We start from the raw sequence: 13891 nt of genomic DNA, 5'->3' as shown, positions 1-13891 counted from the left end.
CAACTTAACAATTTGAAATAAAATTAAGACAGTTCCATTTATAATAGCATCAATAAGAATAAAATACTTAGGAATAAGCTTAACAAAACAAGTGTAAGACTTGTATACTAAAAGCTACAAAACGTCCTCTAATTAATTGAGGATCTAAATTAAAAGAACAATAACCCATGCTCATGAGTGGGAAGACTTAATATTAAGTTGGAATACCCCAAGATTGATCTACAGATTCAACACAATCCCAGCCAAATTTTGTCTAGCTTATTTATAGAAATTCACACGTTTATCCTAAAATTCATATGGAAATGCAAGTGACCCAGAAGAAGAAACTTGGAAATATGACATTTCCTGATTCCAACAGATCCATGACCTCCTATAGTTACCCTTTATTTTCAGTGTGAGAACACTTAAGATCTACTCTCTTAGCAGATTTAAGTATACAATATAGTATTGTTAACTATAGTTACTTTGTTATACACTATAACTAAAAGTTTATACCCTTTGACCAACCCTTCTCCATTTTCTTCACCCCTCCCCCTCAGTCTCTGATAACTACCATTCTACTCTCTGGTTATATGAGCTCAACTTTTTTAGATTCTGCATATAAGTGAGAGGGCTTCCCAGATGGCGCTAGTGGTAAGGAACCTGCCTGGCAATGCAGGAGATGTGGGTTCGATCCCTGGGTTGGGAAGATCACCTGGAGGAAAGCATGGCAACCCACTCCAGTATTCTTGCCTGGAAAATCCCATGAACAGAGAAGCCTAGTAGGCTACAGTCCATAGGGTCACAAAGAGTCAAGACATGACTGAAGCGACTTAGCACATATAAGTGAGATCATATAGTATTTGTCTTTCTCAGTCTGGTTTATTTCATTTACCATAATGACTTCCAGGTTCATCCATGTTTTTTCAAATGGCAGGATTTCCTTCTTGTTTGTGAATGAATAATATTCCATTGTGTATACAATTGACCCTTGAACAACATGGATTTGAACTTCATGGGTCAACTTACACATGAATTTTTTTCAGTAGTAAATACTACACTACTATACTATTCAGGGGCTTCCCAGGTGGTGCTAGTAGTAAGAAACCCGCCTCCCAGTGCAGAAAACATAAAAGACATTCGATCCCTGGGTCAGGAAGATCCCCTGGAGGAGAGCATGGTGACCCACTCCAGTATTTTTGCCTAGAGAATCCCGTGGACAGAGGAGTCTGGCAGACTACAGTCCATAGTGTTGCAAAGAGTCAGACACGACTGAAGCGACTTAGCACACGTGCACACATGCACTATACTATCCACAATTGCTTGAATGTATGGATGCAGAACCACAGATATGGAGGGCCTACTATAAAGTTACACACAAATTTTTGATTGCATGAGAGTTGGCACCTCTAACCTCGTGTTGTTCAGGCATCAATATACTCCACATTTTCTTTATCCATTCGTTTGTCAACAACTTATGTCAACTTAGGTTATTTCCATATCTTGGTTATTGTGAATAATGCTGCAGTGAATATGGGAATGCAGGTATTTCTTCAAGATACTGATTTCATTTCCTTTGCATGTATACCCAGTAGTGAGATTATCAGATCATATGCTCTTTCTATTTTTAATTTTATAAGGAATTTTCATTCTGTTTTCCATAATGACTGTACTGTTGAAAGACTCTTCAGTTACATTATAAGGTTTTATTTTAACTAGCTGAATAGCAATTAAAAATCTGACTGTTTTCTTCTTAGGACCGCAAGAGGCAATATGAACTGCTCAAACTTGAAAGAAACTTCCAGAAACAGTCTAATGTGCTCAGACGTAAAACTGAGGAGGTAAGAAAATCCCATCTGCTAGGTCAAGTGTATTATCACTTTCAGGCTTAGATGCTGGCAGAATAGCATCCCTTAAATGAGCCAGTGTCCTGAGAAACCAGGGATACTACCTTGACAGCAATCTTGATCCCTGTTGGTCATAAACTGTGAGCATAAAACCTACTGAAAATGGCACTATTCAAATAAGGATTTTTTTTCCTGATTGAGCTTGCTTCTTTACAAAAAAAAAAGTAATACTGATATGTGATATTTCTAGATACTATCAGTCTACAGTACTTCCTTGAAATGTGTACCTCCCCTAGGCTCTTAAACCATAACCAGTGTTATGTACATGGGGACGTAGAAATGTGGTTCCTATAGAATTCAGACCCATAGAATTTTTATGCTAGAAATGAGAATGTTCTTCTTTCATATCCTTTAATTCAACATTACTATGAACCATTTTTATTTAGGCAGCAGCTGCCAATAAGCGTCTCAAGGATGCTCTCCAAAAACAGCGAGAGGTCGCAGATAAGCGGAAAGAGTCTCAGAGTCGTGGAATGGAAGGCACTGCAGCTCGAGTGAAGGTATGGACAGCTTGAACCACCATTTGTCTTATGTACATTGGGGATAGGGAAAAATGGTAAGTTGCTTTCTTTTTATTTAGAAGTAAACACTACAAAATCTGAAGTTCTACCTGAAAACCTTATTTCCCAAAGATAGGATTACCTCCAAATGGTGTAAAAGAACAGGAGTAGTGAACTGTTTCTGTTCCTGAGTTTTGATCCCTGTTGGTCATAAACTTTGAGCAGATAAAATTTTTTAACAGTTTTGTTGAGGTATATTTGACCTACAATAAATTATACATATTTAATGTGCACATTTTAAAAAGTTTTGACACAGATGTACACCTTTAAATCATCACCACAATCAAAATAATGTCAGTGTCCATCAGGACCAAAACTTTCTTTGTCCACTTTTGTAATCCCTCCCTTCCCTACACAATCTATCCCTCTACCCCCCATCTCCAGGCATCCATTAATCTATTTTCTGTCACTGGATTTTCTGTGTAAATGATCATGTCATCTGCACATAGGGACAATTTTATTTATCCTTGCCCACTCTGTATGCCCTAAAAAAAAACCTTTCTTACCTAATTGTACTTGCTAGAACCTCTAGTAAAATATCAGTAGAATAGATAAAAAGAGGACATCCTTGCTTTGTTCCTAATTTTAGAAGGATAGCTTTCAGTCTTTCACCATTAAGTATGATATTAGCTATAGGTTTTTGTATCAGGTTGAATAAGGTCTTGTCTATTCCTAGTTTGCTGAAAGTTTTTTTATCATGACTGGATGTTGGGTTTTTCCAAAAGTTTTTTCTAAATCCTCTTGAGATGATCTTATGATTTGTTTTTACTCAGTATGGCAAATGGCATTGATTTTTTTCCAATTTATTTTATTAAGATATAACTGACATACAGTAAGATTTACCCTTTTTAGTGTAATACAGTTCTGTAAGTTTTAATGTTTAATGATGTTAAAACTGGTTATTATCAAAATATAGAATAGTTATCCCCTCCAAATTTCCCTGTAACACTTTGTAATCATCTCCCACATCCATCCCGGCCTTTCATAAATAGTGATCTGCATTCTGTCATTATTGTTTTCACTTTGCATTATATCGATATCATATAACTAGAAACATACAGTATGGCTTCTTTCACTTAGAATAAGGCATTTGAAATTCATCCAGGGAATAGAACTGCCATATGACCCAGCAATCCCACTGCTGGGCATACACACCAAGGAAACCAGAATTGAAAGAGACACGTGTACCCCAATGTTCATCGCAGCACTGTTTATAGTAGCCAGGACATGGAAGCAACCTAGATGTCCATCATCAGATGAATGGATAAGGAAGCTGTGGTACATATACACAATGGAATATTACTCAGCCATTAAAAAGAATACATTTGAATCAGTTCTATTGAGATGGATGAAACTGGAGCCCATTATACAGAGTGAAGTAAGCCAGAAAGAAAAACACCAATACAGTATACTAATGCATATATATGGAATTTGAAAGATGGTAACGATAACCCTATATGCAAGACAGAATAAGAGACACAGATGCATAGAACAGTCTTATGGACTCTGAGGGAGAAGGTGAGGGTGAGACGTTCTGAGAGAATAGCATTGAAACATGTATATTATCATATGTGAAACAGAACACCATTCTAGGTTCAATGCATGAGACAAATGCTCAGGGCTGGGGCAATGGGATGACCCAGAGGGATGGGATGGGGAGGGAGGTGGGAGGGGGGTTCAAGATGGGGAACACATGTAAACCCATGGCTGATTCATGTCAATGTATGGCAAAAACCACTACAATATTGTAAAGTAATTAGCCCCCAACTAAAATAAATAAATTAGATTTAAAAAATTTTAAAAAAAGAAATTCATCCATGTGTGTCTGTGCATGCTCAGTCATGTCCAACTCTTTGCAACCTCATGGACTGTACCTTTCAGGCTCCTCCGTCCATGAGATTTTGCAGGCAAGAATACCAGAGTGTGTTGCCATTTCCTCCTCCTAGGGATTTTCCCCACCCAGGGATTGAACCCGCATATCCTATGTCTCCTGCATTGGCAGGTGGATTCTTTTTTTTTTTTTTTTTGGCAGGTGGATTCTTTACCACTGAGCCACAAGGGAAGCTCATCCATGCTGTTGCCTATATTATTCCATTGTATGGATGTTCCTTTATCTATTCACCTGTTAAAGGTTATCTTGGAGTTGTTTTTCTCCTAGTTTTTGGTGCTCATGAATAAAGCGGTTATAAAAACATTCTCATACAGGTTTCTGTATAACAAAGGTAGTCAGTCATTCACTTGGGTAAATACCTAAGAGTGAGATTGCTTGGTCATATGGTAAGTGTGAACATATAAAGGACAGGGAAGCCTGGCTTGGTGCAGTCCATGGTGTCACAAAGAGGCAGACACAACTTAGCGACTGAATAGCAACAACAATGTAAGTGCATGTTTAACTTTACAAGAAACTGCCAAATTATTTATCTGGTTGTTCAGTGCTGGTATATAGAAATACAATTGACTTTTGTATATTAATTTTTATCTTCTGACTTTATTAGTTTTGTAGCTATTTTGTAGGTTCTTTGGGACTTTCTACATAGATAATCATGCCATCCATACAGTTTTATTTCTTCTTTTATAATATATGTGTCTTTTATTTATTTTACTTGCCCTATTGCATTGGCTAGGACATTCAGGATGATATTGAATAGGAGGAATGACAGTAGAAACCCTTCTGTTCCTTATCTCAGGGGAACAATATTCAGTCTTTACCATTAAGTGTGATATTAGCTGTAGGTTTTTCATAGAGGTCCTTTATCAGCTTGAGAATGTTCTTATCTGTTCTTAGTTTGCTGTGAGTTCTTATCTTGAATGGATATAATTTTTTTTTGGCCACACCATGAAGTTTGCAGGATCTTAATTCCCCAACCAGGGATCAAACCCAGGCCCCCAGCAGTGAAAAGACTGGGTGGGTCCTAATCACTGGACCACAAGGGAATTCTCGATGAGTGGATATAAATTTTGCCAAATACTTTTTGTATCTAGTTTATTGATTTAGTGAATGATTTCAATGTTCAAATATCAAGTTAGCCTTGCAATCTTTGAATAAACTCCATTTAGTGGTGATATATCATCCATTTTATGTATTGTTGAGCTCGTGTGTGCATGCATGCATGCTCAGTTGCTTCAGTTGTGTCCAACTCTTTGTGACCCTATGGACTATAGCCCACCAGGCTTCTCTGTCCTTGGGATACTCTAGGCAAAAATACTGGAGTGGGGTCCTCCAAGGGGTATCTTCCTGACTCAGGGATTGAACCCAGATCTCCTGCATTGCAAGCAGATTCTTAACTGCTAAGCCAGTGGGGAAGCTCCACTGTTGAGTTCAACAATATATAAAATTAAAATCTTGCTAAAATAAAAATTTTGTGTACAATTTTTATATCTATATTCTTGAGGGACATTGGTCTGTTGTTTTCTTATAATGTCTTTGGTTTTGGTATCAAGACCTCCTAGAATAAATGAGAAAGTATTGCCTCCTCTTCAATTGTCTGGAAGAGTTTGAATAGAACTGATATTGTTTCTTCCTTACACGTTTTGTACAATTCACAAGTGAAGCCATCTAGGCCTGAAAGATGTTTCTGTTAGTTGTTGCTTTGGGTCAGAGGAGGGGTTAACTGTAATGCAGTTTTTTAAATAGATATAGGGTTATTCAAGTTATATATTTTCTCTTGAGTGAGCTTTGGTAGTTTGTGTGTTTGACATGAATAACTTCATGCCAAACACATGACTGAATAACTCATAAAGGCATGAAGTTATTCATAAGATTCCCTTATTCCCCTCCTAATATCTGTAAAAGCTGTAGTAATGTCCTCTATCTCATTCATATTATTGATATTTTGTGTCTTTTCTCCTTTTTTTTGATTAGTTTGGCTAAGGTTTATCAAAGAATTAGCTCATTCTTACAAATGGTTAAAGTAGTAAGCTTTATGTTATGTATATTCTACCACAGTTAAAAAAACTATCCCCAAAACCCCAGTTCATTAATTTCCAATCTGATCTTTATTATTTCCTTATTTCTGCTTTGCATTTAATTGGCTTTTTTTCAGTTTCTTGAGGTAGAACCTGAGGTCATTGATTTGAGTTCTTTTCTAATATAAACATTTAGTGATATCAATTTCCCCTTTAATACTCCTTTAATGAAATCTAAAGGATGTTATTTCGTTTCCAAATATTAGGGGATTTTTCCAAATATCTTTCTGTTATGATTTCTAATTTAATTCCATTGTGGTTAGAGAATATACTTTTTATGACTTGAATTCCCTTGAATTTATTGAGATATATTATGACCTAGAATATGGTCAGTCTTGGCAAATGTTCACACTATGTGTACTTGAGAATGCATATTCTGCTATAGTTGGATAGAGTGTTCTATAAATGTCAATCATGTCAATTTGATAGATTGTGCACTTCATTTCTACTGTTTCCTTGCTGATTTTCTGCCTACTTGTTCTATCAATTACTTAGAAATGGGTATTGAAATCTTCAACTAGAATTATGGATTTGTTTTTTTCTTCTTATAGTTCTAGATTTGCTCCATATATTTTGAAGCTCTATTATTAGGGGCATAAACATTTAAGATTAATTGATCCCTTTATTATTATAAAATGATCTTTTTTATTCCTGGCAATATTCTTTGTTCCAAGATCTACTTTTTCTGATAAGTCCCTCAAGCTTTCTTTTAATGTTCGCATGGTGTATTTTTTTAAATCCTTTTAGCTTTAACCTCTTTGTTCCTTCTTTGTTTTGTTTTTAATTTATTTTGATGGCAGTGGCTCTTCATTGCTGTGCACAAGCTTTCCCTATTTGCAGGGAGCAGGAGCTACTCTTCGTTTGAGGTGGCTCCTCTTGTTGGGAGCACCAACTCTGGGCATGCAGGGTTCAGTAGTTGTGGCGCATGGGGTTAGTTGCCCCATGGTATATGGGATCTTCCTGGACCAGGGATTGAACCCGTGTACCCTGCATTGGCAGGCAAATTTTTTCTCTTTGTCCCATCCGTTCTTCATTCCCTTTTCCTTGTTTTCTGGCTTATTTTGGATCAATTGAGTATATTTGTGATTCTACATTATTTCCTTTGTTGGCTTATATATAATTTTGTTTCACATATCTTGGTGCTTTGTATATTATGTGCATTAACATTAAGGATTAAGTTCTTGAATAATTGACTCCCTTACCATTATGAAATTATCTTTTTTTATCCTTGACAATATTCCTTTTTTCTTCCAATTTTTTTGAGATAAATTGATATACAGCACTGCATAAGTTTAAGGTGTACAGCATAGTGATTTGACTTATATACATCATTAAATGATAATCACAATAAGTTTAGTGAACATCTGTCATTTCATATAGATACTGAATTAAAGAAAGAAAATGTTTTTCTTGTGATGAGAACTCTTAGGATTTACTCTTTTAACAACTTATATATAGCATATAGCAGTGCTAACTGTATTTATCATGTTGCACATTATATCCCTAATACTTACTTATCTCATAACTGGAAGTTTGTACCTTTTGACTGCCTTCATTCAATTCCTCCTTCCCCCACACCCCACCTATGATAACCACAAATCTTACCTTTTTTGCTGTGAGTTTGTTAGTTTATTTGTGAAGTACATTGACCTACAACACCATTAGTTCCTGTTACACAACAGCGATTCAATATATGATCACCATGAATAAGTCTAATTGCAATATGTCACCATACAAAGATATTATATAGTTATTGTCTATATTCCTCACACTGTACATTTCATACTATTGACTCCTTTATTTTGCAACTGGAAGTTTGTACCTCTTAATCTCCCTCACCTATTTCTTTCCTCCCTCTATCCCCCTCCCCCTGGCAGTTACCTTTTTGTTCTCTATAACTCTGTTTCTGTTTTGTTCATTTGTTTTGTTTTTTAGATTCTACTCATAAGTGAAATCACATAGTTTTGTCCTTGACTTATTTCACTAAGCATAATATCCTCTAGGTGTACTCATGTTGTTGCAAATGGCAAGATTTCATTCTTATGGCTGGGTAACATTCCATCTTATATATACATATATCTCACATCTTTATCCATTCACCTATTGATGACACTTAGGTTGCTTCCATTTCCTGGCTATTGTAAATAGTGCTGCAATGAACATTGGGGTGCATATATAGTTTCTAACTATGCTTTTTGTTTTCTTTGGATAAATACCCAGGAGTGGAATTGCTAGATCATTTGGTAGTTCTATTTTTAATTTTTTGAGAATCTCCATACTGTTTTCCATCGTGCCTGTACCAATTTACATTCTCACCAACAGTGCACGAGGGTTCCCTTTTTCCCACAGCCTCACCAACACTTGTTTCTTTTGAAATTTTTTTAAACTTTGTATTTTATATTGGAGTATAGTTGATTAACAATGTTGTGATAGTTTCAGGTGTGCACATTGCTATATTTAAAATGGATAACCAACACTTATCATTTGTTGCCTTTTTGATAATAGCCATTCTGACAGGTGTGAGGTAATATCTCATTGTGGTTTTGATTTGCATTTCCCTGATGGTTAGTGATGTTGAGTATCTTTTCATGTGTCTGTTGGCCATCTGTATGTCTTTGTTGGAAAAATGTCTATTCATATCCTCTATCCATTTTTAAATCTAGTTTTGTTTTTGTTTGTTTTTGATATTGAGTTCTGTGAGTTCTTTGTGTATTTTGGATATTAACCTGTTATCAGATATATCATTTGCAAATATCTTCTCCCTTTCAGTAGATGGCCTTTTTATTTTGTTGATCGCTTCCTTTGCTGTGAAAGAGCTTTTAGTTGGATGTAGTACCATTTGTTCATTTTTGCTTTTGTTTCCCTCGCCTGAGGATACTTAGTAAAATATTATTAAGACTGATGTCAAAGAGCTTACTGCCTATATTTCCTTCTAAAAAGATTTATGGTTCCAGGTCTTACATTTAGGTCTCTGATCCATTTTGAATTTATTTTTGTGTATGATGTGAGAAAGTAGTCCAGTTTGATTCTTTTGCATGTAGTTGTCCAGTTTTCCAAGTACCATTTATTGTAGAGGCTGTCTTTTCCCCATTGTATATTCTTGCCTCCTTTGTTATAGATTTATTGCCCATATAAGTGTGGGTAATAATATTCTTTGATGCAAATTCTATATTTGTTGTTGTTCAGTCACTCAGTCATTTCCAACTCTTTGCAACCCCATGGACTGCAGCACGCCAGGCTTCCCTGCCCTTCACCATGTCCCAGAGCTTGCTCAAACTCATATCCATTGAGTCAGTGATGCCATCCAACCACCTCATCCTCTGTCATCCCCTTCTCCTCCTGTCTTCAATCTTTCCCAGCATCAGAGTCTTTTCCAGTGAGTTGGCTCTTCACATCAGGTGGCCAAAGTATTGGAGCTTCAGTTTCAGCATCAGTCCTTCTAATGAATATTCAGGATGGATTTCCTTTAGGATTAACTCATTTGATCTCTTTGCAGTCCAAGGGACTCTCAAGCGTCTTCTCCAACACCACAGTTCAAAAGCATCAGTTCTTCAGCATTCAGCCTTCCTTATGGTCCAACTCTCACATCCATACATGACTACTGGATAAACCATATCTTTGACTATACGGACCTTTGTTGGCAAAGTAATGTGTCTGCTTTTTAATACGCTGTCTAGGTTGGTCATAGCTTTTCTTCCAAGGAGCAAGCGTCTTTTAATTTCATGACTATAGTCACCATCTCCAGTGATTTTGGAGCCCAAGAAAATAAAGTCTGTCACTGTTTCCATTGTTTCCCCATCTATTTGCCATGAAGTGATGGGACTGGATGCCATGATCTTCATTTTTTGAATGTTGAGCTTTAAGCCAGCTTTTTCATTCTCCTCTTTCACCTTCATCAAGAGGCTCTTTGGTTCCTCTTCGATTTCTGCCATAAGGTTGGTGTCATCTGAATATCTGAGGTTATTGATATTTCTTCTGGCAATCTTGATTCCAAATTGCCAGAATTGATTCCAGATTAATATCAAATAATTATATTTGATTAATAATAATTAATAATAAATCATTAATATAAAAATATATCCACTCTAGCTTTCTTTGACTACTCTTAGCATAGTATATCTTCATCTAAAAATGAAAATTTTCATTTTTTGAAAGTATTTGTTTTTTATTACACTGGATCTTCATTCCGATACACAGTCTTCTCACTGTGGTGGCTTCTGTTGTAGAGCACAGGCTCTATGCACATGGGCTTCAGTAGTTGCAATACATGGGCTCAGATGTTGCAGTGTGCAGGCTCTAGAGCACGGGCTCAGCTGTTGTGGTGCTCAGGCTCAGTTGCTCCATGGCATGTGGGTTCCTCCCAGACCAGGGTTCGAACTCATGTCCCCTGCATTGGCAGGCAGATTCTTATCCATTGTACCACCAGGGAAGTCCAGGTTGCCTTTCTAAAAACTGAGTTTAGTTAATTTTGCTTGCATTTTTAAAAATTCCATTGATCTATTTTAAAGATTAGTAATGGTTATCTGTTTATTAAGTAGAACAGGTGATCAAAATATACTTCAGTTCTGTATTATGACTTATCATGGACAAAGGTTAAGGGGAAAATGGAGAAGGTAAAGACAGAATATATAGAAATGCTAGGATATCTGAAGAAAGATTTTCTGCAGAAAGCTTTTCTTGTGATCTTTTCGGAAATTGCCACTAGAGGCTCTTAGAGCACTATTGGGATTTTGGGTGAGTTTTGGCACAAAAGGAAATCTCACTTTTACTTACTTGGGCTCTGGTTCAAGTGAAATTAAACCTGGAGTGAATCTAGCCCATGGGCCAGAGATTCTTCATCCTTAACCTAACATGACTGATTTATCTTCTAGAGTTGGCTTGGAAATGAAATTGAGGTAATGGTCAGTACTGAGGAAGCCAAACGCCATCTGAATGACCTTCTTGAAGACAGAAAGATTCTGGCTCAGGATGTGGCTCAACTCAAATTAAAAATGGAATCTGGGGAGAATCCACCTCCTAAACTCCGGGTAAATGCTCTGTGTAAATATGTTGCCAATGATCATCATCTACACTCCCCAGAAGCCCTCACTAATTTGGAGAACTTCTTTTCAATTAGAGCTTCGCCCTCATCCCCACTTCTTCTTTACAGAGGCGAACATTCTCACTTGCTGAACTGCGTGGTCAAGTTTCTGAATCAGAGGATTCCGTTAAAAAGCAGATTGAAAGCCTGGAGACTGAAATGGAACTCAGGTAATGGGACTATCTCTAAGGCATTATAAAAATTTATGCCTTGAATCAAAATAGAAGCTATCAATCAGTGATTCAAAAGCTTTGTGATGTGGGAGAAACAGGAGAAAATAATGATTTTTTGAACTATACACTTCACTAGGCATGTTAGGTACATTTTCTCATTCAGTCTCTCTGAGATATATACCTTAGGAGATATGCATCATTCTTCTCACTTTAAAGATCTGAAGTTGAAGGATCTTAAAAAATTTGCTAAAGATTATACAGAACCAGGATTTGAAATCCATTTTATCTAATTCCAAAATCTATTATCTTTATGATATATCACAAGAACTGACAAAAAAACAAACTTTAGAGGAACCCAATAAATGATACCAGAAGGTCAACAACCTGGGAGAAAGAATTTTAGAGATCATCAGCAAAGTAGATAAAATGCATAAGTAAACTATCATGAGCATTAAATGAGATTAGAAAGTGAAGTATAGGGCTTCCCTGGTGGCTGAGTGGAAAGGAGTCCTCCTGCCAATGCAGGGGACACAGGTTCAATCTCTAGTCCAGGAAGATTCCACATGCCTCAGAGCAACTAGGCCCATGCACCACAACGGCTGAGCCTACATGCTACAACTACTGAAGCCCATACACCTGGAGCCTGTGCTCCACAACAAGAGAAGCCACCACAATGAGAAGCCCAAGCACCTCAACAAAGAGTAACCCCCACTCACTGCAACTAGAGAAAGCCTATGCAAAGTGACTAAGACCCAGCACAGCCAAAAATAAATAAATAAAAAGAAAGTAAAGTGCATAACACAGAATTTGGCATATTAGAAGTGCTGGATGAATGCTCTTCTCTTTAACCACTATTACTGTCTTTTAAATATCTATGAAATCTAGAAGGAACAGAACTTTGATAGATATTTTATACTGTCTTAGGTATAATATAATTTTATTGCCCAGAAGGCCTTGGAGATCATTTAATTTGTTTTCAGCAACACACACTAGCTGTATATCTTCGGATATGTCTTTAAGTCACTCAGCAATTGATGTTCTGCTTTGTGCTACACTTGGAGAAGGAAATGGCAGCCCACTCCAGTATTCTTGCCTGGAAAATCCCATGGACAGAGGAACTTGGTAGGCTACAGTCCATGGGGTCAGAAAGAGTCGGACACAACTGAGTGACTTCACTTCACTTCACTTTGTGCTACACTAGATGTAGTTGGGATATATAGAAAGTATAGATGGCATTGTCCTTGCTCTCAAGTAGAAACATATTGACTGACAGTGGCATGTTGAAATTGTTTGTTAAAATTGCAGGAATGCTGTAAACTGTTGATAGCTTACACTCACTCGTGGTGAGAATATTTACACTATGGAAACTAGCAAAAGCTACAAATCAGATCTGGTATTTTTAGGTGCTGTTTGTTAAACATTTACCTGCACACCATTGTGCATAAGTAAATGATTATATAAATGTAGGGCAGGTGCCAGGTAGAGTGCAATTAGACCAAGGCGAGTTTAATCAAAGGAATTTCTCTAAAGACAGGAAAGGGCATTTGATAGATAAAACAGCTCTAAAGTGTTCTGGCCCACCTCTTCCAAGAAGCCTTCCCTGGCTCTTCATCCCTCACTAATTTTCCTCTTCTCTAAACTCCTTCAGAAATTACAGTACTTAGTCATGTAGTACAGATGATATATGTTATCTTTATATTTATTGATTATTTTACATCTATTAGTCTTGTCAATCTAGACAGATTGTAAGCTTGTTGAAGGAAAGGACTACATATTAGACCAGGGTTCTCAAAGTATGGTGTACAGTCTCCTGGGGATCTCTGAGACCCTTTCAGGAAACCTATGTGACTCCCTGTTTTTATAGTAATATTAAGAAGTTGTTTGCCATTTTTACTATGTTGACGTTTGCCATAATAATGCCAAAGCAATAGTGGACAAAACTGCTAGCTCACTCAGTCATGTCTGACTCTTTGTGACCCCATGGACCGTAGCCTGTCAAGCTCCTCTGTCCATGGGATTCTCCAGGCAAGAATACTGAAGTGAGTTACCATGCCCTCCTCCAGTGGACCTTCCCAACCCAGGAACTGAACCAGCATCTCTTACATCTCCTGCATTGGCAGGCAGGTTCTTTACCACTAGCACCACCTGAGAAGCCCAGCACAAACCTGTACTAGCGATCACTGAATACTTCATCACCACACACTCTCATTTTTTTTAAAGTCAGTT

General features: G+C 37.0%; 1 protein-coding gene across 5 annotated transcripts in view; it reads left to right on the top strand.

The window, feature by feature from the left end:
- Positions 1-13891, top strand: part of KIF4A (kinesin family member 4A) — a 129594-nt gene that overhangs the window by 92621 nt on the left and 23082 nt on the right. For all 5 annotated transcript variants that reach the window (XR_014075961.1, XM_081566336.1, XM_081566335.1 and 2 more), the window contains exons 19-22: positions 1737-1820; positions 2273-2386; positions 11284-11439; positions 11562-11662. Coding sequence is in view for 4 of the 5 variants with exons in the window: in XM_081566336.1 (XP_081422462.1) it covers positions 1737-1820; positions 2273-2386; positions 11284-11439; positions 11562-11662 (455 nt within the window). In the remaining variant the exon portion in view is untranslated. The remainder of the gene's footprint in view (positions 1-1736; positions 1821-2272; positions 2387-11283; positions 11440-11561; positions 11663-13891) is intronic.

Source organism: Giraffa tippelskirchi, chromosome X (assembly GCF_054371585.1).
Source record: "Giraffa tippelskirchi isolate mGirTip1 chromosome X, T2T-mGirTip1v1.2.pri, whole genome shotgun sequence".
In the NCBI taxonomy this organism is placed as follows: Eukaryota; Metazoa; Chordata; class Mammalia; order Artiodactyla; family Giraffidae; genus Giraffa; species Giraffa tippelskirchi.
The sequence above is the reverse complement of the archived record's forward strand: the minus strand, read 5'-3'. Positions and strand labels throughout refer to the sequence as shown.